Source organism: Chinchilla lanigera, unplaced genomic scaffold, assembly GCF_000276665.1.
Source record: "Chinchilla lanigera isolate Chin_1 unplaced genomic scaffold, ChiLan1.0 scaffold00002, whole genome shotgun sequence".
NCBI classification, from domain to species: domain Eukaryota; kingdom Metazoa; phylum Chordata; class Mammalia; order Rodentia; family Chinchillidae; genus Chinchilla; species Chinchilla lanigera.
This window is the reverse complement of record NW_004955403.1, coordinates 36,642,555-36,665,452: the sequence shown is the minus strand read 5'-3', so window position 1 is coordinate 36,665,452 and position 22,898 is coordinate 36,642,555. Positions and strand designations below refer to the sequence as shown.

Genomic DNA, 22,898 nt, shown 5'->3' with positions numbered 1-22,898 from the left:
CCGGCTTTTAGTATCCTTTAATCTAGACTAATTCCTCAATTGTTTCATCTTTTTTAACCTTGATATTTTTGAAGAATATGACATTTATTTGCAAAATTTTTCTGTTTTTTATGTGTCTGGCTTTTTCTTACGAGATTGGGTTTGTTCCTTTTTGACCAGAATACCACAGAAATACTTAACATCATATCAGAAAGCCATAAGAGACTCTTGACTTCTTCCTTCAAAAATATTTTTAAAGTTACCAGTTTCAATACATGGAAAAGAATCAGAGAATCTCAGATTCGTCAAGATATTATAAGTATTCCCATTACATTTATTCTCCATTTGCATTTTTTAAAGAAAATATATAGGGCTTAAACTAAATTTTATAAAGTGCAAAGTATTGAATAAAATTAGAATGGGGTAGGAATAAGGGAAGAACTTAAAGCTTTAAGTATAGATTTGAATGTGTGTCTTATGTGAATGAACATGGGCATTGCAGTGCAGGGAATGGCCCTTTAAACTCAACAGTGTGGAATTATTTGTTCTGGAGTACTTCTGCCCGAACACTGGAGTCAGTATACTGGGCTTCCTTCAGAAGTTTTAATACCTTCCCAAGACAAACATCCCAATGAATTAAATAGGGAGATAAAAGAGAACTCTGTTAGGGAAAGACAAATAGACATTTAAGTTTATTAGGAACTTTTCGTTACAGTCTTTAAAATATTAACCCCCTGTTCGGTGGGTTAGCTTAATGGCAGAGGGCTTGCTTGGCACATCCATGGGCCTGGATTCAATTTCATCCCCATGTACATACTCACGTACATACACATATGCCCAGCCAACTCCTTCTGTATTCATGTCTTCTTTTATTGTGTCTTTAGATTATAAAGAAAGAGTTGGCAACTTACAGTAATTTGATTGATGTCTTAACAGTAATGAAATTAGCTCCTAGGGCTGGCATGGTAGTTTTTTGTGTGTTATTTTTTCCTCTACCTTCCTTTTTAAGACGGTCTCTTGCTGTGGTTTAGTGATGTGCATAGTGATTGAAGAAATGTTCAAATTCTGGCTTTGCCACATAATAGTTTTTTTTTTCCCTTCCTTTCTTCCTTTTGTCCTTCCTTCCTTTTTTATTTTTTCTTAAGACAGAGCCTTGCTGTGTAGCCCTGGCCTTAGTCTCATCATTCTCCTGCCTCCTGTCCTCCCAAGTGCTGGGATTACAGGCCTGATCGTTTCTTTATCTGTAAATAAAAGAGATTGTCAGTTTCAACCCTAAAGACTTCAAGAGCAGTCCAGGAAATTTGCTCAGTTGCCTAAAAGTAAAAATGAGATAAACAGATCTCATGTTTTTTTTTAGAATACTCCTTTGTACATCAGTGTAGTATCACTTTCTCTATTTTATATCAAATGATTATATTTTCATTAATATGACATACTTATAAGTACTGTGATTTCTAGATTATTATTTGGGATATAAAATCTGTGTTACTGCTAAATAATTGGACATGTAAAATCATTTATGCTAAATCACCTATTGGAGCTTAGTGATGTTTTCAAAGTTTTTAGTACTCTGGAAAAGTTTCAAGTGCTTCTTTGCTTACCTATCTTTATATTATAAGCTATAGCATATATCATGTAGTTTTATGATTACGTCCATTAGATTTCCCTGTTTTCATAGCCTGATTCACATTCCTATGTAAGTATAGTATGTGTGTCGGGGGTTGTATATATGTATACTTATTTAGAAAAGTAAGTTTTTATTGCAATGTGTATATATTTATCCAATTGTAAACTAGAAAAAGAAAGTTCATTCTGTTTTTTCTAACAATCTGGTCCTTACTGGTAGTCATTATTAATGTATTGCCTTATATCTGTTTATACTGTTTTCTTTGTATATATAAGGATACATGTGAAGCATAATTTTTAAACCAGAATAAATTTTACAAAATAATTTTTATATTAAACATACTGCTCTATAATTGACCTTTAAAAGATATGTTGTAGCCAGCTTTCTCTGTCAGTGAATATTGTATTGATCTCTCTCTCTCTGTCTCTCTCTGTCTCTGTCTCTCTCTGTCTCTGTCTCTCTGTGTCTCTCTCTGTCTCTCTCTTTGTTTTTGTACTGGGAACAAACCGAAGGCTTCATGCATGTCAGCAGACACTTTACCATTGGCCTACACCTTTGGCCTTGTCTCATTCTTTTTAGCTACTGCATTACGTACCATGGCTTAAATGTACAGAGTTTCTTTAACTCAGTTACCAGTGGATAAGACGTTTTTGTTGGGTTGAATTTTTCAGTGTTTCAGTGCAGTCTTTTAAGTCTTGCCCATGTGTTGAATCGGTTCGTAGAAGTAGAAGCCTTGCATGCTACTTTTGGTAGGTATTTTGTATTTTGACAGGCATTTCCTAATTGCCTCCTCAGAATTGTTACATATATCTTTCCACTGCCAAATCCAATACTTTTCACTCTTGCATTACAGTTCTTTCTTAGTCTGTTTTTTTTTTCTCCAAACTCCTTTTCAGACATAACCCTGAAACTATCTTTTACAGACCATTTTCATGTCATATGTTTACTGTTACTAAGGTTACTATCTAACCTGAAATGTATAGCTGTAATTGTCATTTGTGAAACCAAAGCCTGATTACTTTACATTCATTCATTCATTCATTCATTCATTCATTTACTTATTTAGAGGCAGGGTCTCACTATAACCCAGGATAGCCTCAAACCCACTGAGATCTTGTCTCAGTCTCTTAAGGGCTGAGATCACAGGCATGCACCATCATCCCCAGCCTAAAACTCACAGTTTTAGGACATTTTCTCAAGTTAATTTAACCTACTTCTAGAAATTATAGTCTGAAGATCTCTTAGTAACAAAGTTAATGTGACAAAATTTTGTTTTATAATGCTTCAATGTTGGATTGCCTTTAAAGTCAGGGGCAGTATTTTTTCTTAGTATCTTTGTATCAACTACACTATAGAAGAATGCTGTTTACATGAAAATGTCTTTATAATATCTTTAATTGGGTATGATTTATTCTGTACAGGCTTTAGATCAGATGTTGAGAAACTATGGCCCATGTCTCAGATCTTACCCTTCATTATTTTGTAAATAAATAAAATTGTATTGGAACATATTCATACCTAGTTTCGTATTTCTATTATTTCTTTTGTGCTGCTATCGCAGAGTTGAATTGTTGTAACTGTGTGGCCTACAAAGCCTAAATATTTATCCTCTAGTCCTTGGTCTAACCTGTTTTAGATTATAAGCACTTCAGCATTAGTAATATATTACTGTTTTCTTTCTATAGCACATATGAAGGTATTCTATACTGTGCATAATACTAAATTATTCCATACTGTGCATAATTTATGGATTTAGTCAGAGATTATACAAGTTTAACTGCAGGAAAAATTTTTAGTAGTAAACTTGCTAGGTTGGTGACTAGCTATGTATATTAAATTTTGATAGCTTTTGCCTTACCAAAGGGATTATGTTTAAATGTTAAAAGGAATTATGTTAAATTATGTTTAAATTATTAATTTTGTGACAGGTCCTCTTTGTCCATAATTTTGCTGAGTATATTTGCGTACTTTTTTATGTCTTTACCGGTCTTGTAGAAAACACTAATGTATGTTTGATTTGCTTTTCATTTTAGATGTTAAACTCATTTTTGTTATGTAAAAGTTATCTGTATTTCTTTTTCTTCAAGTGTCTTTCACTGTCCTTAGAACCTTCTTTAAGTATATTAAACTCATAAAGTATATAGGGAACACATGTTAAAGATTTAACTCTAATGAGAGAATTAGCATCATAACAAATCTGATTTGAGGAGGATGTGTGAGATTGAAATGTATATATTCCAGGAAGGAGAGAAATTGCTTATAAGGCACATAATAGAAAGCATAACTTTAAGGGCTGTCTTTCTTACTGGACAGAACCTATTTGCATTTGACCAGATAATTATTTTAAGTTCATCAATCTTCTACAAATCATTTCCTAACTTTATAGAGTCTGTCTCAATTAATGATAAATAATAAGTCACACAAAATTCTCTTCTTTGGAGCATCAGATGAAGACATTCTGTTTGTTGATAACTATAGTATAGTGCATGAAATTTTTGCCTTATGGAGTTTTCGATACTTTTTCTTACCATTTCCTCTATTTTGTGAATATTACTTTAAGTGATCTCGTTTCTGGGTGACGTGCAAGTGAACTTCTAAGATTATAAAACTCACTTTTGTCTCTCACTAAACATGCTCATTTTTCCTCTTTTCCTCTGTAGGAACTCATTATACAATGACAAATGGAGGCAGCATTAATAGTTCTACACACTTACTGGATCTTTTGGATGAACCGATTCCAGGTGTTGGTACATACGATGATTTTCATACTATTGATTGGGTGCGAGAGAAGTGTAAAGACAGAGAAAGGCATAGAAGGGTAAGATCATTGTTTCTAATACAGTGCATTATAGACCACTTAGTAATGTATTTCTGTCAGTCATCGAAGGCTTCTAAATATATTTGAGTAAAGTTTTACATTTCATATGCAGTATATGCTTTTTTCTCTTTCTGTGTGTGTTTCTTTTTGTCATTTATTTGTACCCTGAATTTTTCCAGAAAGGATTTGAGGTAGTTTAAAAACAAAGAAATACAGTTAGAAGACAAAACAGGAAGGAAATGCAAAAGCACAACACAGATGTTGGGGGGAAATTAAGCCAAAAATATGTAGGTCAGCTTTTTGGTTTAGCAACTCTGCAATTAAAAGAGGAAACCTGTTGCATAACTGTTATGAAAAAACAGCTAATGAAGTAATTCTGTGGGGTGTGCTGTTTTCTTTTCCCAGTACTCCATTCTGAGACATTTGTCAGATTAGACCCTGAATAAAGTTTTTTATACATTGTATTAAACCATTAATTAAAAAATTGACTTTGACATAAAGTCCGATGTATGGATCCTTTTTATTGGTAATAGTGACTTACTGGTAAAATATAATTCAAAATAAATTGTTTTATAAAGAGAAATAGCTCTTTGAAGAAAAAAATTCCAAATCCTCAAAGGCTTAAAAATTGTCCTGAAATATAATTATAATTGAAAATAACTTTATACAAATTACTTATAAGCTTCCACGTTAAGGTATGCGTGTGTGATATCTGAAATTAGAATTATTATGTTCATGTGTGTGAAGTCTGAATTGCGATTAGGTTGTATTTATAAAAAATGTACCTTTTGAAATCCATCAGATGATATTTACTTTTGAGATATAACTGAAAAAAATACATTATGTCAGCATTCTAATCCAGTGATGGTTAAACTTTTTGGCCTCAGATTCCCTTTAAACTTTAAAAAAGTATTGAGGACCTTTAAAGAAGTTTCATGTAAGTTTTATTAATTGATATTTGTCATATTATATACTGAAACTCAGAATTTTTTAAGATACTTCTTAGTAATTCATATAAAAGCAGCAGTAATAAAACCTGTTGTGTGTTAACATAAATAGAATTATGTAAAAAACCTTTTAAAAAATAACAGCCAGGTGTGGTGGTATACATCTATAATCCCAGCACTTGGGAGACTGAGGCAGGAGGATCACTGGAAGTTCAAGGCCAGCCTGGGCTACATTGAGTTCAAGACCAGTCTGGATTAAAGTGAGACCCTCTCTCAAATAAAAAAATACCCACCAAAAACAACCACTTACTGAAACACTGTTAGATTTTTCAAAATACTGTTAGATTTTTCATAAATTTATGCTGTAATAAAAGATTGTTAAATTCTCATCTCTGCTTTTGCGTTCAGTATATGAGGAAAATTCGCCCTCACATAGATAATGTAGTTGGGAAAGCTACAGGTATATTAATAGCCTTTTTAGATTATCGTGGATATTGTTTGATACAAAACAAAGCATCAAATAATAGTAATAGCATCACAAAAGTTGGTTGTATGTGTACTTTGAAAGTATATTCATGACTTTTGTCTTCTGTTACATTAAAATCCATTGATTCACTGTAAACTTTGAACATAAGATTTTCTAACATCCCAGTGATCATTTGAAAAATCAGTGATTCACACTGATTTATATAGATTGTTTAAATGTTAACAGTTTCCATTATTCATTGTCATAATACATCTTTTTGAAATTCTGTATCATTTTTATTGTTTTTTTTTCCTCTCTTTAAAATGAAAAAGAATATAAAACAAAATTCGACTCTGGTGACAACTGTGATAAAGGATTGTATTTTCTAAGAGTATTGTTTTCTTTAAAATAAATGATGTAATTTTCCATGTTTAATTTTCATAAAAACGACTCCTTTAGTATGAATAAAAAAAAAAAAAAAGAAAAGAATGAGCACTATGGGCTAGGGAGGTAGCTCTGTGGCACAGTGCCTGCCTGGCAAAGCATCAGGTTGTGAGTTCGATTCCTTGTACCAAAAAAAGAAAAAGATGAGCACTGATGTTAATAGTAAGTTAATATTATCACCGTGGTCTCTTGAGAAGAGTGTTTAAGTTCTGTGTCCTCCTAATGATAGATATTTTTTTTCAAAATTCTGAGTTTTGCTTGAACGCTCACATTTTTTGTCATTGGAAATAAATACACTTATTTTACTTGAAATGACAGGGATACTTTGTTTATTATTGAGAATGCATCTGTCAGATTCCCAAGTCTACAAAAATCATGGTTTGGGGGCTGGGGATTTAGCTTGGCAAGCGCGAGGTTGTGAGTTCGATTCTCGGTACCGGAAAAAAAAAACAAAAAAAAAAGGAAAATCATGGTTTGGTGTCAGTTGTTCCTTTCAAGTAAAAATGGTGTTCCATGTAAACCTCTAGTTTATTTGACAGTTCAAACCAAAAGTACTTTTCCTTGGGATGTAACCTCATATTTATTGTGCAGAAGTGCTTTATGTATAGTTCTTACTTCATCACATGGAATATGATAATTTTTATTGCCTCATCAAAGATATTGTTAGGTGAGGGTGACATTTATTAATTTAGTAGTGGGATCTGTGGCCCCCAGGAAGGTGTTGATCACCAGTAAGAACCTTTGGGTACTGCAGCCTCATTCGTGCTAAGGAGACAGCAGTTGCTTATGCATTATCAGTTAAAACATTAGCACAATGGGAAAAGGGGCATATAAAAACTTAGTATTATTATAAAAATAGTTTTGATCTTGTAGATCTCTTACAATAGTTTTACAACCCTCTCGGGTGTTAGTGGATTCCTCTAGGGCAGTGAAGGCAAACTTTGAGAGCTTTCAGTGGTGCAGCCTGCTGTGTGGAGCATGCCATGGGCTCGCCACCGCTGCTCCAAGATCCCATTTCAAGCACCACTGTTGTAAACCAAAAGTACCTAAGTCAGACACGCTATAAGTCCGGTGTCTTACATGATTTATTAGATAAATATGGTTGCACTTAAAAGTATACATTCTGAATCCTGAATAATACTCAGATTGGGGTTTAAATGTGCTTTAAGGTGTACCCTTGACAGTATCCCTAATATGCCATAGAGAAAATGGAGACTAAAAGGAACCAAAACAATTTCCTTCTGATTATATAAACAGCTCATAATCCTTGAAAACACTTCAAATAATATGGCAATGTATAAAGTGGCCAATATATGGCCTAACTAATATTTTTCTATTTTTAATCCATGCTTTATTTATAACGTTTTTTGTAAGCTGGAAAACTCCACACATTGACGTTATTGCTGTTGTTAATAATACATTAAATTAAAACTTTCATTTCCACTAGTAGATATATATATCCATTCTGATAGATATTATATGCATACGCATTCCCACTTAATTCTTTAGCAAAAACCCTTTTTTTTTTTACTGTACTTGAAGCCTTCCTGTCCCAGATTATTTTGAAGTAAATGAATTATATCATTTCAAATAGTAGTTTTATTATTTTACAAGGTAAATCTAAGGTAATCTATACTTCATTTTTTAATTTGCTAGCTTGAATACTTCTTTAAAGAGAACCTTCCTCTCATCAGCTATTTGGAGTTCCTGATGTACAGACTGTATAAGAAAGAGAGAGTTTAAAATAATGGAATTGGAGTCCTCAAAGTTGACCAATGAGATTTTTGTTTGTTTGTTTTCTTTTATATTTTTGTGAACCTGTGAACTTAAACCTCTTTGATGTGTTTTTATCATTAGTTATTTTTCTTGATGAGGTCCATGTTGTTCCACTTTTGACTGGAGAAGTGTATTTAAGTTTGTGTGTGTGTCTTTTGACTTCTCCTTAGGCTTGAGGTTTTCTGAGAAAACACCTTGATGCTAGTACCAGTTACACATGTCCAGTAGCAAGCCTGGAGTCAGCCATTTCCCCAGGGAGCTCTATCTGGGCCCCAGGAGGTTGCTTGCTTACCCTGGTTGGCCCTTATTTCTAGCATCCTATGTTTATATTATTCTAATTTATTCATTATTGTAGGGCTTAATTTCTAATTCTTGAATCATGTATGTCCTTTAAGCTATGCCAAAAACCTCCACATTACAAAAATAATCTACTATAAAGCAGATCCACACAACAGTGTCAGCATAGTAGTACCAAAGCTATCATCAACAATATGCTTCCTGAAAATTTTTGTGTTTCCTTTTTCTGTACTTTTTGTTGTATTTAAAAATCCTTTGAAATAGTTCCTTTCTGTGTTACTGTTACATTAGGTGCACTTTAGATTCAGTTGTTGAACTTACTTCAATGTTTATGATTGCATTTTTAGCTTAATTTTGTTTTTTTGTAATTATGTAAACTGTTTCCATTGTTCCAAAGTTAAATGTAGAAAACAGTCTCATTTTTATCTTTGTTTCTTCAACCTGATGTCTTCCTCTCCCTGTAAATACATTTCTAATTTTAAAGTTTAGGTCTTTGTTTGGAAAATACAAGCATATGTTTTTATATTCTTGTCTCTCTTAATCAGCATGCTTCTAGCCACGTGACTTTTATCCATTATAATAGTGCATCTATTTCATTCCTTTTTAATTGCTATAGAACTTTTCATTCCTTAGATGTTAGTTTGTTAGTATTTAACCTATACTGAGATTGATAAACATTTAGATGACTTCCAGATTTTTGTTAGCAGTAGTGGTGAGTGAACACTTGCACACATAGAATGTTTTTGTTACATACTGTCAGGAGTTTTAGTGACTGGTGATCTGCAAGCAGTGGTATAAAGACAACAGCAGTGACTCAGCCTGCAAATGATGTAATATTATATATTAAACATTACAGTTATTTTCATCAAGGAAAAGCAACATGGGATGTAGTGGTTATTTTGAAAAGAAATGACCTATCACCAGTTCTAAAAATACTTAATACCTATGTTTGAATGTTTATAGTATAGAAGTACAATTGCCTCATTCAGTTTAGAACTTACTATGTCTTTTTACTGGGCCTTGTGGCTTCACGCAGACCATGTACTTAAAATAGAGCTGGCATTGAATTTCAGCTGTAGCCCTCGCATAGTATAGTTGAGTAGCGAAGTTTTAGGAGGAGAGTATAGCTCAGTAAAGCAACAATCCTGGTAGGACATAGGTTTAGAAATGCATTCTAACTAAGAGAGGCGAGACTGGTCTTCTTAATTTCCTAGCTCCCTACATGATATTCAGTAAAAGACCCTTCTAGCCAGTGATGAAAGACCCTCTGGACCTTACCATGGGATTGGTGCTTTCCCCTCTATGTGCAGGCCTACAAATTTGGGGGCCTCTTTGTCCACATAACTGTTCTACATAGTATAATATTTGTGGGAATTTATTGTTACTCATGTTATCTTTTAAAGATAACGTAATCCACTTAACTACCAGGAGCAGTGAATGATAATAAGCATTCCTAGTTACTACTGTATCTTACTTCCACTAATATAAAAGATAGCTATGTATATCATTTAGAGTTTGAATTTTATTAAATTTACAAGTCTAGGTAAGACATTATGTAGTATGTAGGCACCCTGCACTCAAATCCTGAGGTTCTGATTAAAAGTACAGGATTTGAGTGAAGAGCTGTCATCTGGTTTTTTCCGGTACCGGGAACCGAACTCACGACCTTGCGCTTGCCAGGCAGGCGCTTTGCCGCTGAGCTAAATCCCCAGCCCCCAAGAGCTGTCATCTGGATTGTAGATATAACTGCCAAATGGTAATTTTGCCTGAAACTCACCTTTTCTGTTATTTAGTTCAAAAGACATGGTTGTATGTATGATAATCAAGAAAAAAATGGCTTCTCTTCATAGTTTGAAAAATAAAGCATAAACTTTTCTAATTACAGATCAACAGCAAAAAGAAAGAATCAGCATGGGAAATGACAAAAAGTTTGTATGATGCCTGGTCAGGATGGCTCGTAGTAACGCTGACAGGACTGGCATCAGGTAAAGAAAAATTTTAAAACAATCCTTATTTTTTAAGTTGAGAGAACTATGAATAGTTCTATCCTTATTTCCTTCATTTTTCTTTCCAGGTACAGGCGGATTTTTTTAAAAACTTCTTTTCCTCAAAAGATTTTTTTAAATAAGAGTAGGAGCGGGTTTCTGAGTCTAGCATTTGACTCTGTCACTTTAACTGTCTGTCCAACTTGGTTGACCTTTTGGGCTCAGTTTCCATATCTAAAATAAGTGGCTTGGACAAAATAATTGATAAAGTAGCTTTTAATTAACAGCTGATACCTACTGAGTGCTTCCTGTGTGTCAGGCAGTGTTCTGAAAACTTCACATGTGTTTAAACTGCATGGCAACTCTAATGGTGTAGGTATTAACCTTAAAACCATTGTACACATGAGGGGACTGAAGCACAAGGGAAGTACTTGGTTAAGGTCATATAGCCATAGGTGGCTCAGCCAGGCTTCAAGTTCCAGTTGTGTAGTTCAGTGATTGCTCCTTTAATTGCTCTTCTATACAGGATGGCCCCAACATCTGTTTGTGTGAGATTTTAAAAAATAAGAGTTGAGGATCTGGAAGCAAATATTGACTATTTTGTAATCTCTTTCAATTTCTATCGTGGAAAGCATGTCCAGAAAACATGCAAAATAAAAATTTTGTGGAGAATAGAAAGAAGTATTGATAACTATAATTGACATGCACGAGAATTTTGTGGCCTCTGTATGTGTAACCCATTGACCTTTTTATAAGAATTGACCAGAAATCTTTGTATTTTTGGTCTTCTCTCAATGGAATAATCTTGATACATATAATTTTCCCTATTTAAGAAAAAAATTTTAAAACTCATACTCGTGAGTGATACGAGTTTTGCTAATTATAATGGACGTTAAATTTTAATGGGATTGCCATCATTGATCTGTTTATTTTTAGACTGAGGCATGCTAGTTAAAAAATCCTCACTTCTGTAGCCAGATTTTTGCACTTCCTGCCAAGTAGCTATTGTTTGAAGATGTTTTAGTATCTTTTATACACCTTTTTTTTTTTAAGGACAATTATTAATTAGAATGATGTGATTGTGTTTTAATTCCAGACAAAGAATAGGATTTTTTTTTTTTTTGTCTTTTTGAGACAGGGTATTTCGACTGGCCTTGAACTCACTTTGTAGCCCAGGCTGGTCTTGAGCTGACAGCTATCCTTCTGCTTCAGCCTCCCCAGTGCTGGGATTATAGGCATGCACCACCGCACCCAGCTAAAAAATAGGAATTTTAAGGAACCAAAATTTAAAAATCTTAAAGTCATTTAATAGTCCTAAGTGAGCTTTTACTCCTTTCTGTTAACCTCTTAACTAGACAGTTTACAGTTTCCAGAAAATGGACTTTTTTTTTATCCATCTACAACATTTTACAGGAGCATTGGCTGGATTAATAGACATTGCTGCTGATTGGATGACTGATTTAAAGGAAGGCATTTGCCTTAGTGCATTATGGTATAACCATGAACAGTGTTGTTGGGGATCTAATGAAACAACCTTTGAAGAGAGAGATAAATGTCCACAGTGGAAAACATGGGCAGAATTAATCATAGGTCAAGCAGAGGTAAGTCTTGCTCAAAATGTATTATCATTAGTATAGAAAAATGTCTCCATCCATTTAGTTATAGAATACATATGAGTTATCTAGGTTATGGTACAAATTTATTTATTTTGAGATGTGGTAGAAAAAAGTGATAGCCTTTACAGTTGTATGTGTAAAGTTAAGATGACATTATTAAAGCAGTTTAACACACATGGTGGCACACTTCTGTAATCTCAGTACTCTGTGAGGCTGATGCAGGAGGATTGCAAGTTCGAGCCCTGCCTGGGTGACTTAGTGAACTTCTGTCTCAAAGAATTTTATTTATTTATTTTTGAGACAGGGTCTTGATACGTAGTGCAGGCTGGTTTTGAACTCACAGCGATCCTCCTGCCTCAGCCTCCAGAGTGCTGGAATTACAGGCATATGCCCTCACACCTGGCTAAATAAAGTATTTTAAAAGGGCTGGGGATGTAGCTCAGTAGAAAGACCCTGATTTAATTCTCAGTACTGTAAAAAAAAACCCACGTTTAACATATTATGTAACTCAGATTGGAAAATACGAATTATGAAAATATGTTTAAAAATTCAGTAAACTAGTCCTTCTAAATAGAGCTACCTTGAGGAAATTAAGGGATTTTTATAATACTTAAAAAATGTTCTGTAATGAAGAACATCCAAAGATTTAGCATCTATCTATTTAATATGTATATATGTAAAATTTTTATTGTCACTCAACTTTTGAGCTGAAAAAGAGGTATTTGCTGGTAAGATGTATGTTATCCTGATTTGCACCTAGCTTAACTGAAATTAGTTTAATGCTTTTCAGAAGAACGGCAGCAGAATGAAATCTGAGTTGTCTATCTAATTATGTCTCCTCCAGCTGTTTCCAGAAAGTTTGTTTTTTTGTGCTTAGGTAAATGAGGCTTGGTGACAAGACTTGACGAATCATTTAGAGGCTAAGAAGATCATTTGAGCCCAGGAATTCAATACTAACCTGAGCAAACTAGTCAGACTTTGTCTCAAAAACAAAACAAAGAAAAACAACAACAAAAAAGCAAAGCCTTTATTTTTAACCTTTTCTCATGTGGCAAGTCCCCCTTGTGTTACAAGTGCACTGTAAATTAAGTTCACATTCTGGAACTATTTTTGCTTTTTAGGGTCCTGGTTCTTACATCATGAATTATATAATGTATATCTTCTGGGCCTTGAGTTTTGCCTTCCTTGCAGTTTCCCTGGTAAAAGTATTTGCCCCATATGCCTGTGGCTCTGGAATTCCGGAGGTAAGCCTGTATCATTAAATTGTAATTGTACTTTTGCATTTAGAGGAAATGACAGTTTTTGGAAAGTTATTTATTTTGTGATATGAACAATAAAATCTAAAAAGTATAAGCTGAACATAGACATTGAAGGGGGCTGGGGATTTAGCTCAGTGGCACAGCGCCTGCCTGGCAAGTGCAAGGTCGTGAGTTCGATTTTCAGTACCAGAGAAAAACCAAAACCAAAAAAAACACATAGACATTGAAAAAATTCTTACTCATAATCATGTCATGTACTAGTGAGGTTGATTTTTTTGGAATAGTGCATATTTTTTCTTCCAACAACTCATTTAGCCTGTGACTAGACAAATTATCAGAAAACTTGGCTAGCCATAAAGAACCTGGAAACTATTTTGTGGCTCAAGTTCTTTGATGGGTTAGTTGATGGTTTGCTGTTACAACCCTGATTATTTGTTTGCCTGTTTATTTGTTTATTTAATTTTAATTTTTATTAGTGCATATTTATAGTACATACCATTTACATTTCTTGTGTGGAGTTGGTATATGTACACAGCACATCTTCTTTTTTCATCCCTTTTCCCTTCCCTACTCCCTTCTCTCCATCTCTTGATCCCCTTCACATTTGAGAAAATTCTATTTCCTATTATCTATTTTTATTGTTCTCCTTATTTATAGTTTGGGTTTTTCATAAGAGAAACCATGTGATAGATAAGCTTGTGTGACCCTGATATTAGTGCATTGATTCTCTCCTTTGTAACTGTTTTTTGATTAGAGAGTCACTAGTAGACATTGTAAAAATGGAACCCTTTGTGAAAATAGTGGGTCATACTAGGTCAATAAAACAAACTTTCAGGTTTTGTTAGTCATCAATAGTAATTTTTTCTTTTTTTTTGAGACAAAGTCTCAGTATGCAGTTCCAGCTGGCCTTGAGCTCACTTTGTAGCCCAGGTTGGTCTTGAACTCGCAACGATCTTCCTGCCTCAACCTCCCGAGTGCTGGGATTACAGGCGTGCGCCACCATGCCCGGCTTCATCAATAGTAATTTAAAGAATTAGACTTGAACTCATTTCTTTGCCTTTTATATTTTTCTGTAACAGGGTTTTCCTAATAAATTTCTTTTTCAAACTAAATTATAGTAATTTTAAAGCTGTATTACTTGAAAATTCTTTAATAAGGAACAATCATACACTTGTTACATGCAGTTATCAGTAATCTTTCTTGAGATGGACCTAAATGTACTATATATAGTAAATTGCTCTGAGAAGGCATAGTATTTTTATTTTTGACAGTGTACCAAAAATGTATCTGAATATGTTATGTTTATTTCTACAGTGGGAATATTCAGATTTGTCTTTTCTTGGTTATGTAATTACTATATAATCCTTATAATTAAATCTGTATATATTTTAACATGGCCTTTTACTTTTATTTGTTCATAAGATAACCTTCTGTCCTTGCTTGACAATTAGAATAAGACACATACCTATTATGTGTAGTAATTTCAAAATTTCTGTTTGAAAAATCACTGTGAATTACTCTATCAAAATTTGCAAGGTCATTTTGTGAGTAAAACAAGAAAATATTTTAGATTAAATGTTAATGTGTCTTAAAAGAAAATTAAGATTCATTAATCTTTTCCTTTGTAGATTAAAACTATTTTGAGTGGATTCATCATCAGAGGTTACTTGGGAAAATGGACTTTAATGATTAAAACCGTCACTTTAGTACTTGCTGTGGCATCAGGTTTGAGTTTAGGAAAAGAAGGTCCCCTGGTACATGTTGCTTGTTGCTGTGGAAATATCTTTTCCTACCTCTTTCCAAAGTATAGCACAAATGAAGCTAAAAAAAGGGAGGTAAGTGTTTTCTATAGTTCATGTGATAGAAAAGTATCTGTTATATAGACTTGATGTCAGTGAGGGATTTCATAGTGTAAAGATTATATTTTACTCTTTTTGGATAAAATCTGCATTTGGATTAAAAATTTTAAATTCATTTGTTTTCCTCTCTCTGAGTAACATCTTTCCACAGTCCATCCCCACTGCTGCTCATTTACCCCTATGCAGTAGTTTTCACTACATTAGATTAGCTCGTGTCTCTTGGATTCCAGTTAAATTTCACAAGATCTTTATTTACTTTCACTTTGCCTTACACATTTCCTCTTCTAAAGTGTTTTCTAAACATACTATTGTTTTTACTAGTACTTTTCAACATTAGTGTATCTCCAGGGATCAAAATCTTAATTGCTGGGTTTTCCTCCTGGCAGTAGTATCTAATGTCAGTGGAAGTGACACACTGTGTGTAAAAAGCTTTCAAGTACCATGGGAAGTTCTGGGAGCCTTTAGGACTTCCTGAAGCTTAAATAAAGAAATTCACTTTAAACAGAATACAAGAAGTCTTTATTCAGCTGTTTTAAGGCAATTTCCTGTACCATTTCTGTAGGCCAGCATGAGTTCTTCTAGTAGACTGGGAGCCAACCTCCTGCTTTTCCAGTGTAATTTCTGTGGCCCTTTGTGCTGCAGAGATTTGAAGAGTTTTTAAGGCATGATATTTTCAACATCCCATAAAATACTGAAAACTTGGGTGTCTCTGGCCTAAAACAGGAATTTCCATCATTTTATAAACTGTAGCAAAAGAAGAATATTTTGTGAAACTGTCTAGCTCTTAATTGAAATAATTCTGTATTAGCAGTACATACAGTTCTTGTTTGGCAGTAGATACTCCAAAGTGGAAGAGTTGAGGGCATCATAGTTCCATCTCTGAATAATTGTCATTTCAATACTTTGTGGCAAAAATAGCTAGCATTATGGATTGCTTCCTGTGTATCTACCGTTCTAGCAAGTACTTTCCTTACATTTTAAAATTCAGTTCCACAATAATCCTAGTAACATGGTGTTACTGTCCTCATTTACAGATTAGGAAACCAGGATTTAACACAGCTAACTAACTCGCCTAAGATCACATAGCCAGTTAGTGGCAGACTGTGGATTAAAATTCATGTTTCTCTGACTTCAAAGATTATGCTCTTAACTGCTATACTACTTCTACAACTGTGTGGGTATATGCTTGTGTGTGTTAAAACCCAGACCATATTATAGCATAGCACATTAGTGGCTAAAATGAACTCAGAGTATTTGCCTCCCCAGTTCAATTCTTTTACTTCTATTGTGCCTTGACATCTTCTGGTAAGTTTTATATTTATACATTATAAGTTCAAAAATTTAATTTATGAAGATCTATTATGTAAATTGAATTAATTGACCTACATTTTAATGTATACACTGTAGTCATTCATATTTATGGTATATTGTTACTCTGTTACCTAAGTATATAAACAATAGGAATCCTCTTGGTAGTTGCAAGCGTTAAGACCACATGCTTTGGCTTTTTTCCTATACTGTACTTACTTCCTTGGTGTATTTTAAATTAAATGCTTCTTAGATATTCATAAAATATTAAAATGTATCTGAATTATAGATACATGGGTATTAGCTTGATTGTAAAATTACACTAAATGTAGACTCAGGACATTCAATTAAATAAATGTATTGTTTGTAGTCCTATTAATGGAAAAAAATAGGAAGTTGCATTTGCTATCTTTCCTCCCCTAAATAAACAGCATCTACATTCTAAAGCCAAATATTTGTTTGTGTTCATCAAACTTCCGTAAGGTGTTTACTGGGTGCAGGGTGCCATTATAAACATATTATATGTATTTACTTAATCCTTGTAAGCTGAGTAATGTTATCATGTCCTCATATTAGAGAAGAGAAAACTGGCACATAGAGGTTGTTTATCCCTAATTATGTAGCTCAGAAGTGACAGAGCCAAGATTTCAACCTGGCAGCTTGACTGTGGAGTTCATGTTCTCATCCATTGGCAACATAATCTTTATTTCTAATTTCTTTTACAAAAATGTGGAAATTTCACTGTTTAAAGAACTGTTTTAAGTAGCCACAGATACTTACTGAATTAAAGTTGTAATAAGAATTAAACCTTAGAAAACTAATTACAAATCCAAAGAAATTATATGTATAGTTGGCTTCATACAGGTAGTAAGTGGGCAGTGATATGATAGACTAGGGAGCTGGACAGAAGACTCAGAAGATTTTTCTGTTTTAACTTTATTCTTGAGGTTCTGGTTAGTAAGATTGTAACTTGAGGGATTGTGTTTGGTCTTTCAGAATGAAGCTTCCCATATGGAGGATAGCAATGTGTTCAGAGGGTTTAGGGCAGTAAAAATATAGAGAAACTGTTCAATAGGCTTTAAGATCCCTCAATGTCTTGTTATGACGTAGAATAATTATCACTGGTGAAGCAGTTAGCTCTAAAACCTGGAGAACTGATTTATGTATAAATAAATCAGTCTCTGTCATTCCCTCACCTTGTCCCAGTTTCTGCTCTCTCCTCTTGTCTGCACAGACATAAGGAGTGAAAGTGTGTGCACTCATTACCTTTTCTTCTTTACAACATACTCACACATTACTATATTTGGCATAAATAGTTTTGTCTGAATAGTGAATGTGTGAATAAGCTTTCAATTAAAGCAGAAGAGAAAAAAATATTTTCAGAAGAAATGAATACTTCCCTTTTGCTGGGGAGGAGGATATCTAAGTTAAATTTAGAAGGGGCATTTGGAAAAATTCATGTAATACGAGTTTTCATTGCAGATATTTGAGTTTACAAGAAAACAGGAAATAATCCACATCTGCTTTCTAGGTGCTGTCAGCTGCCTCAGCTGCAGGTGTTTCTGTGGCTTTTGGGGCACCGATTGGAGGAGTTCTTTTTAGCCTGGAGGAGGTAGGTGCAGAAGTGCAGCAATTAAAAGTACATGGAATTACCATTACAAATAATTTTGACACATAGTTAAGTTTTATAGTTGGTAGCATAGGTGCAGAGTCTTTGTTTTTAAGTTTCCAAATTTATTTTTAGAAAATTTCTTACTGTTCTTATATAAAAAGTAATGTGCATGTTAATACATGTAATACATGTTAAGAAAAGTATTTTCTTCATTATGTTATTTGTGTATAAATATTGATGTTTAAAGTTGAACTTGGTTGAAATATTTAAAAGTATGAAGATGAATTTGATTTGATAGAAGACATTTAAAACAGTTTATCCCTGTTGGCTAAATTATAGTCTGTATGTGTTTATAGTTTTAAATCAACTTTTAAATTAGCTTTTAAGATTTTTCTTGTTCTTAAGCAGTTATTGATGTTTAAAGTAATAATTAGTGGAATATTTTGATTTTGTTTTCTTGTTGGTACCTAAAACTTCCAGTTTATACTTTTACACAAAAATATGAATGGGAATGTTTTTAAATTTACTTTTTTCTTCTAGTTTGTGTTCTGCTTTTTTTGGTTGTTGTCTTTAGTGTAGAAGAGGCAAATCTTTATGCACTAACAGCCATTGTAGATCATACACTTATTTTTAATAATCGTGGTTGAAATTGGGTATGAAACTCCTTTTGAAAATAAAACAGTGGGACCAGGGATATAGCTCAGCAGCACAGCACCTGCTGGCAAGCGCAAGGTCCTGAGTTTTGATTCCCAGTACAAAAAGAAAGAAAACAGTATTAGGTATTCTAAATAATTAAATATTTGTGATCGGTTATTGTGAGGTTGTAATGATGCGGTAGGTAAGATAATAGGACATCATCTTGTATTAGAGTAAAACATGCAAATTCTAACTGAAGCAACATATAGAGCTAGCCTGAATAAAATTTAAAGATGTACTAAACATTCAAGTTATATCAGAAATACCTTATAAGATGATACTATTTATTTTTATTTTCCTTTTCTTTTTTAGGTTAGCTATTATTTTCCTCTTAAAACTTTATGGAGATCATTTTTTGCTGCTTTAGTGGCTGCGTTTGTTTTGAGATCCATCAATCCATTTGGGAACAGCCGTCTGGTCCTTTTTTATGTGGAGTATCATACACCATGGTACCTTTTTGAACTGTTTCCTTTTATTCTCCTTGGGGTATTTGGAGGGCTTTGGGGAGCCTTTTTTATTAGGGCAAATATTGCCTGGTGTCGTCGACGCAAATCCACCAAATTTGGAAAGTATCCTGTTCTTGAAGTCATTATTGTTGCAGCCATTACTGCTGTGATAGCCTTCCCTAATCCATATACTAGGCTCAACACCAGTGAACTGATTAAAGAGCTTTTTACAGACTGTGGTCCCCTGGAATCCTCTTCTCTTTGTGACTACAGAAATGACATGAATGCAAGTAAAATTGTTGATGATATTCCTGATCGTCCAGCGGGCATTGGAGTATATTCAGCTATATGGCAGTTATGCTTAGCACTCATATTTAAAATCATAATGACAGTATTCACTTTCGGCATCAAGGTAAGTTTTGCTAACATCACATGGGAGTAGTGAAGTAATCATGGCGTATTCAAAACTTACATGTGGAATAACCAGTGAAATTCTTATCTAAAGGTGACTGTTTATAAATGAAAGCTGAAAGAGCACTCATATTTTGGGTTTAGATGGTTGAGTGTTATCTGTTACTGTGCAACAAACTACCACAAAGCTTGGCAGCATAAGATAAGTACTTGTTTTGTTCCTGGTATTGGAGCAACTATTTGGAAGAGCTTAGCTAGGCATTTTTGCTTGTGGTCTCTTAGTTACTTTTTTGTTGCTGGGAGAAAATAATACAACATCCACGACTTAAAGGAGGACAGGTTTATTTGGGCTCACAGTTGTACAGGTTTCAGACTGTAGTCAGTATGCCCCAGTCAGGCAGGATGGCACAGAACAGTTCCTTGCAGTGCAGGCTAAAGCAGAGAGGTCAAGGGAGTAGGAAGGCTGTATACTTCCAGGCCGCACTCCCAGTGACCCGCCTCTTCCCATCAGGCTTCAGTTCCCAGCATCACAGCCAGCTATAAACCCATCCGTGGACTCATCCAGTTTCACACCCATGATTCAGTCACCTCCCAAAAGCCTCACCTATGGGTAAGTGAGGCTTTGCGGGGACATCTAGATATAAGCCACAACAGTCTCTTGTACAGGTACTGTAAGAGATGGTTAGGGCTGGTCATCTCAAAGACTTTTTCATTTGTATTTGATGCCAGGGCTGAGACGATTCAGACAGTTGAAGTCAAACTTTTGGGTTCCTGGGACCCCACTTGCCCTCTGTCTGTGCTTTTTCCAGCATGGTAGCCTCCGATTAGTTGGATTTCATATGTGGTAGCTTAAGGTTCCAAAAGCAAGTGTCCCAAGAGGGCTCTTCACAAACTAGTCGAAGAAGTCACAGAGCATGACATCAGTTACGTTCTGTTCACTGAGGCAGTGACACAGACCCACCCAGGTTTAGGCAGAAGGGCATATACTTAGAGGAGTGTCAGAGAATTCATGTTTTGTTTTTTGAGACTGAGTTTCACTATACAGTTCAGCCTGGCCTTGAACTTCCTTTGTAGTGCAGGCTGGCCTCAAACTCACAGAGATCCTCCTGCCGCAGCCTCCCGAGTGCTGGGTCATGATTGTTTTAAAACCACTTGTGTTAGTTTCCCATTGTTGCTGTAACAAATTTCTATAAGCTCTGTGCCTTACAACCCCATAAATTCAGTCTTAAAGTTCTGAGGCCAAAAATGAGGAAGTCTCTCTGGGCTAAAATGAAGGTGTTCAGTGGCATTCTGGAGGCTAAAGGAGGGTCTGGTTTGCCTGTATTTCTTGGCACATGTCCTTCCTCTTGTCTCATCACTCTGATGCTAACTCTTCTAAATCTGTCTTCATAAAACAATAGCAAAAGCCACAAAACAACCCTGGTGATTAATTTTTTGGCCCACTCAGATAATAGTAATGTCATATTTAAGGTCAGCTGATTAAACAACCTTGATTATCTGTGACCTTAGTTCCTCCTTGCTGTGTAACATAATATATTCACAGGTTCTGGGTATTGGGGTATGGCTACCTTTAGGGAACTTCCTGCCATGCCACTCTCGGGTGTTAGCTTTGAAGGACACAGATGACAAGGGGTACCTTTTATCAAGGATTTAAGGCCTTTTGCCCTGGGCTGTTGCTTCTCTTAGACTTAAAAAGTGAGAGTAACATTCACTGATTAGTGATTTGTCAGTAACTCTAACTTCCCTTATGTGACTGTCAGTGATATATATGTGGAAGCATGTGTCAGCATGACTTGTTCTTTACATTATTACATCTATAGTTCTTTAGAAAAGCAAGTTACGAAGCTCCTAAAGCTCTTTCTGCACTAAGTTGTTTTTTGTTAAGTCTCAACTTTCTCACTACCAGAAACATGGGTGAGTAACACTGAGGTAATGACGGTTGAGTAATACTGACTGTCCCAGGCTCTGGCTGAAAAAACGTAATTGTTAGGAGATTGTATTTTCATCCTTTGTATAGTATCCCCTTAATCACCCCATTGTATGCCAAGTTGTCTTCAGTTTGTGCTCAGCTTGTTAGAGCTTTAGTTTTTTAGTAGTCTTAAATACTTTTGCCTGAGCCATTTACTATTCCTATTTTTCTGTGTGAATTCAAAGCAGTATTTTTCTCTTTTTAGTTGATTTGTATATATATTTCACTCAAATATTGAGGAACTCTGATTAAGATTGCCCGCCTTACGTTATACCACTTAGGAATAGCATCTAATAGTTCTGTAATTTGTTAATATGTTGGAGGACATAATCTTGGACTTAAATATAGTGCTTCAAACTGAATTGACTTAATTTTATGAAAACGACTTCATATTATCCTTTCTTTTCCCTCATTTCACCATAGACTAATGAAAATTTTGTTAGGTTCTAGTCTTAAGAAATCCCTGAGATAAAGGGTAAGTAATCCTTCAGGTATTTTCTCTTTGTCTTAGAAAGTATGGTTTGTTACTTTGTAACTGAATTCGTAGAATTATTAAGGTATGTTAATAAGATTTTGTTATAGTTGTATTTGTACTAGGTTTTGCTATATCAGTCAAGTATGAAAAGAATCTAAAGTGTTGGTCACAAATTCATAGACTGGAGGTTTTGAACATATAATTAGGGGATCTCTGCCTAAGAGCTTGATTATTGTTACAGGTTCCATCGGGCTTGTTCATCCCCAGCATGGCCATCGGAGCGATTGCAGGAAGGATTGTGGGGATTGCAGTGGAACAACTTGCCTACTATCACCATGACTGGTTTATCTTTAAGGAATGGTGTGAGGTCGGGGCGGATTGCATTACACCCGGCCTTTATGCCATGGTTGGTGCTGCTGCGTGCTTAGGTAACATCATTGTGTCTGCTTGTGCGTAGATGTTTGTAAGTCGGAGAGAGAATAGCCAGTAGTATTATGCTTGTGTTTAATTTGAGGGTGAGTTGCTGGGAGAAGGAGGGTGCAGGATGGAGGGAGGGAATGCATCAGCAGAAACAGAGAGGAGCACTCTGTGTTACCTTACAGTGCACGCTGGTTCTCATTTTCCTTGTTATTGTACAGATGTAATGGTAGTTAGCGTATTTGTAATATTACATAATTACTTTATGACAGAAACCATCACAGTACAATAGAAGCTTAATTTGACTCTTTTCCAAGATGCTTTCTTTTTCTTCGTTGTTGCAGACTTTGGCTTACCTATAACAATTGAAATTATAAAGTTCTATAGCTATTATTATTATTATTATTATTATTAGTCTTTTTAAAATTTTTTTATTTATTTTTTGTCTGTTTGAGACAGGGTCTCTCTCTGTAGTTCAGGCTGGCCTTGAA

At 34.6% G+C, this 22,898-nt stretch overlaps 1 protein-coding gene across 9 annotated transcripts in view; it reads left to right on the top strand.

Moving 5' to 3' along the window:
* Positions 1–22,898, top strand: part of Clcn3 (chloride channel, voltage-sensitive 3) — an 84,331-nt gene that overhangs the window by 44,749 nt on the left and 16,684 nt on the right. For all 9 annotated transcript variants that reach the window (XM_005373560.2, XM_005373555.2, XM_005373558.2 and 6 more), the window contains 8 exons: positions 4,267–4,424; positions 10,240–10,339; positions 11,753–11,940; positions 13,077–13,199; positions 14,843–15,049; positions 17,913–17,993; positions 19,002–19,547; positions 22,232–22,418. In XM_005373560.2, the coding sequence (XP_005373617.1) occupies positions 4,281–4,424; positions 10,240–10,339; positions 11,753–11,940; positions 13,077–13,199; positions 14,843–15,049; positions 17,913–17,993; positions 19,002–19,547; positions 22,232–22,418 (1,576 nt within the window). In that variant the 5' untranslated portion in view covers positions 4,267–4,280. The remainder of the gene's footprint in view (positions 1–4,266; positions 4,425–10,239; positions 10,340–11,752; positions 11,941–13,076; positions 13,200–14,842; positions 15,050–17,912; positions 17,994–19,001; positions 19,548–22,231; positions 22,419–22,898) is intronic.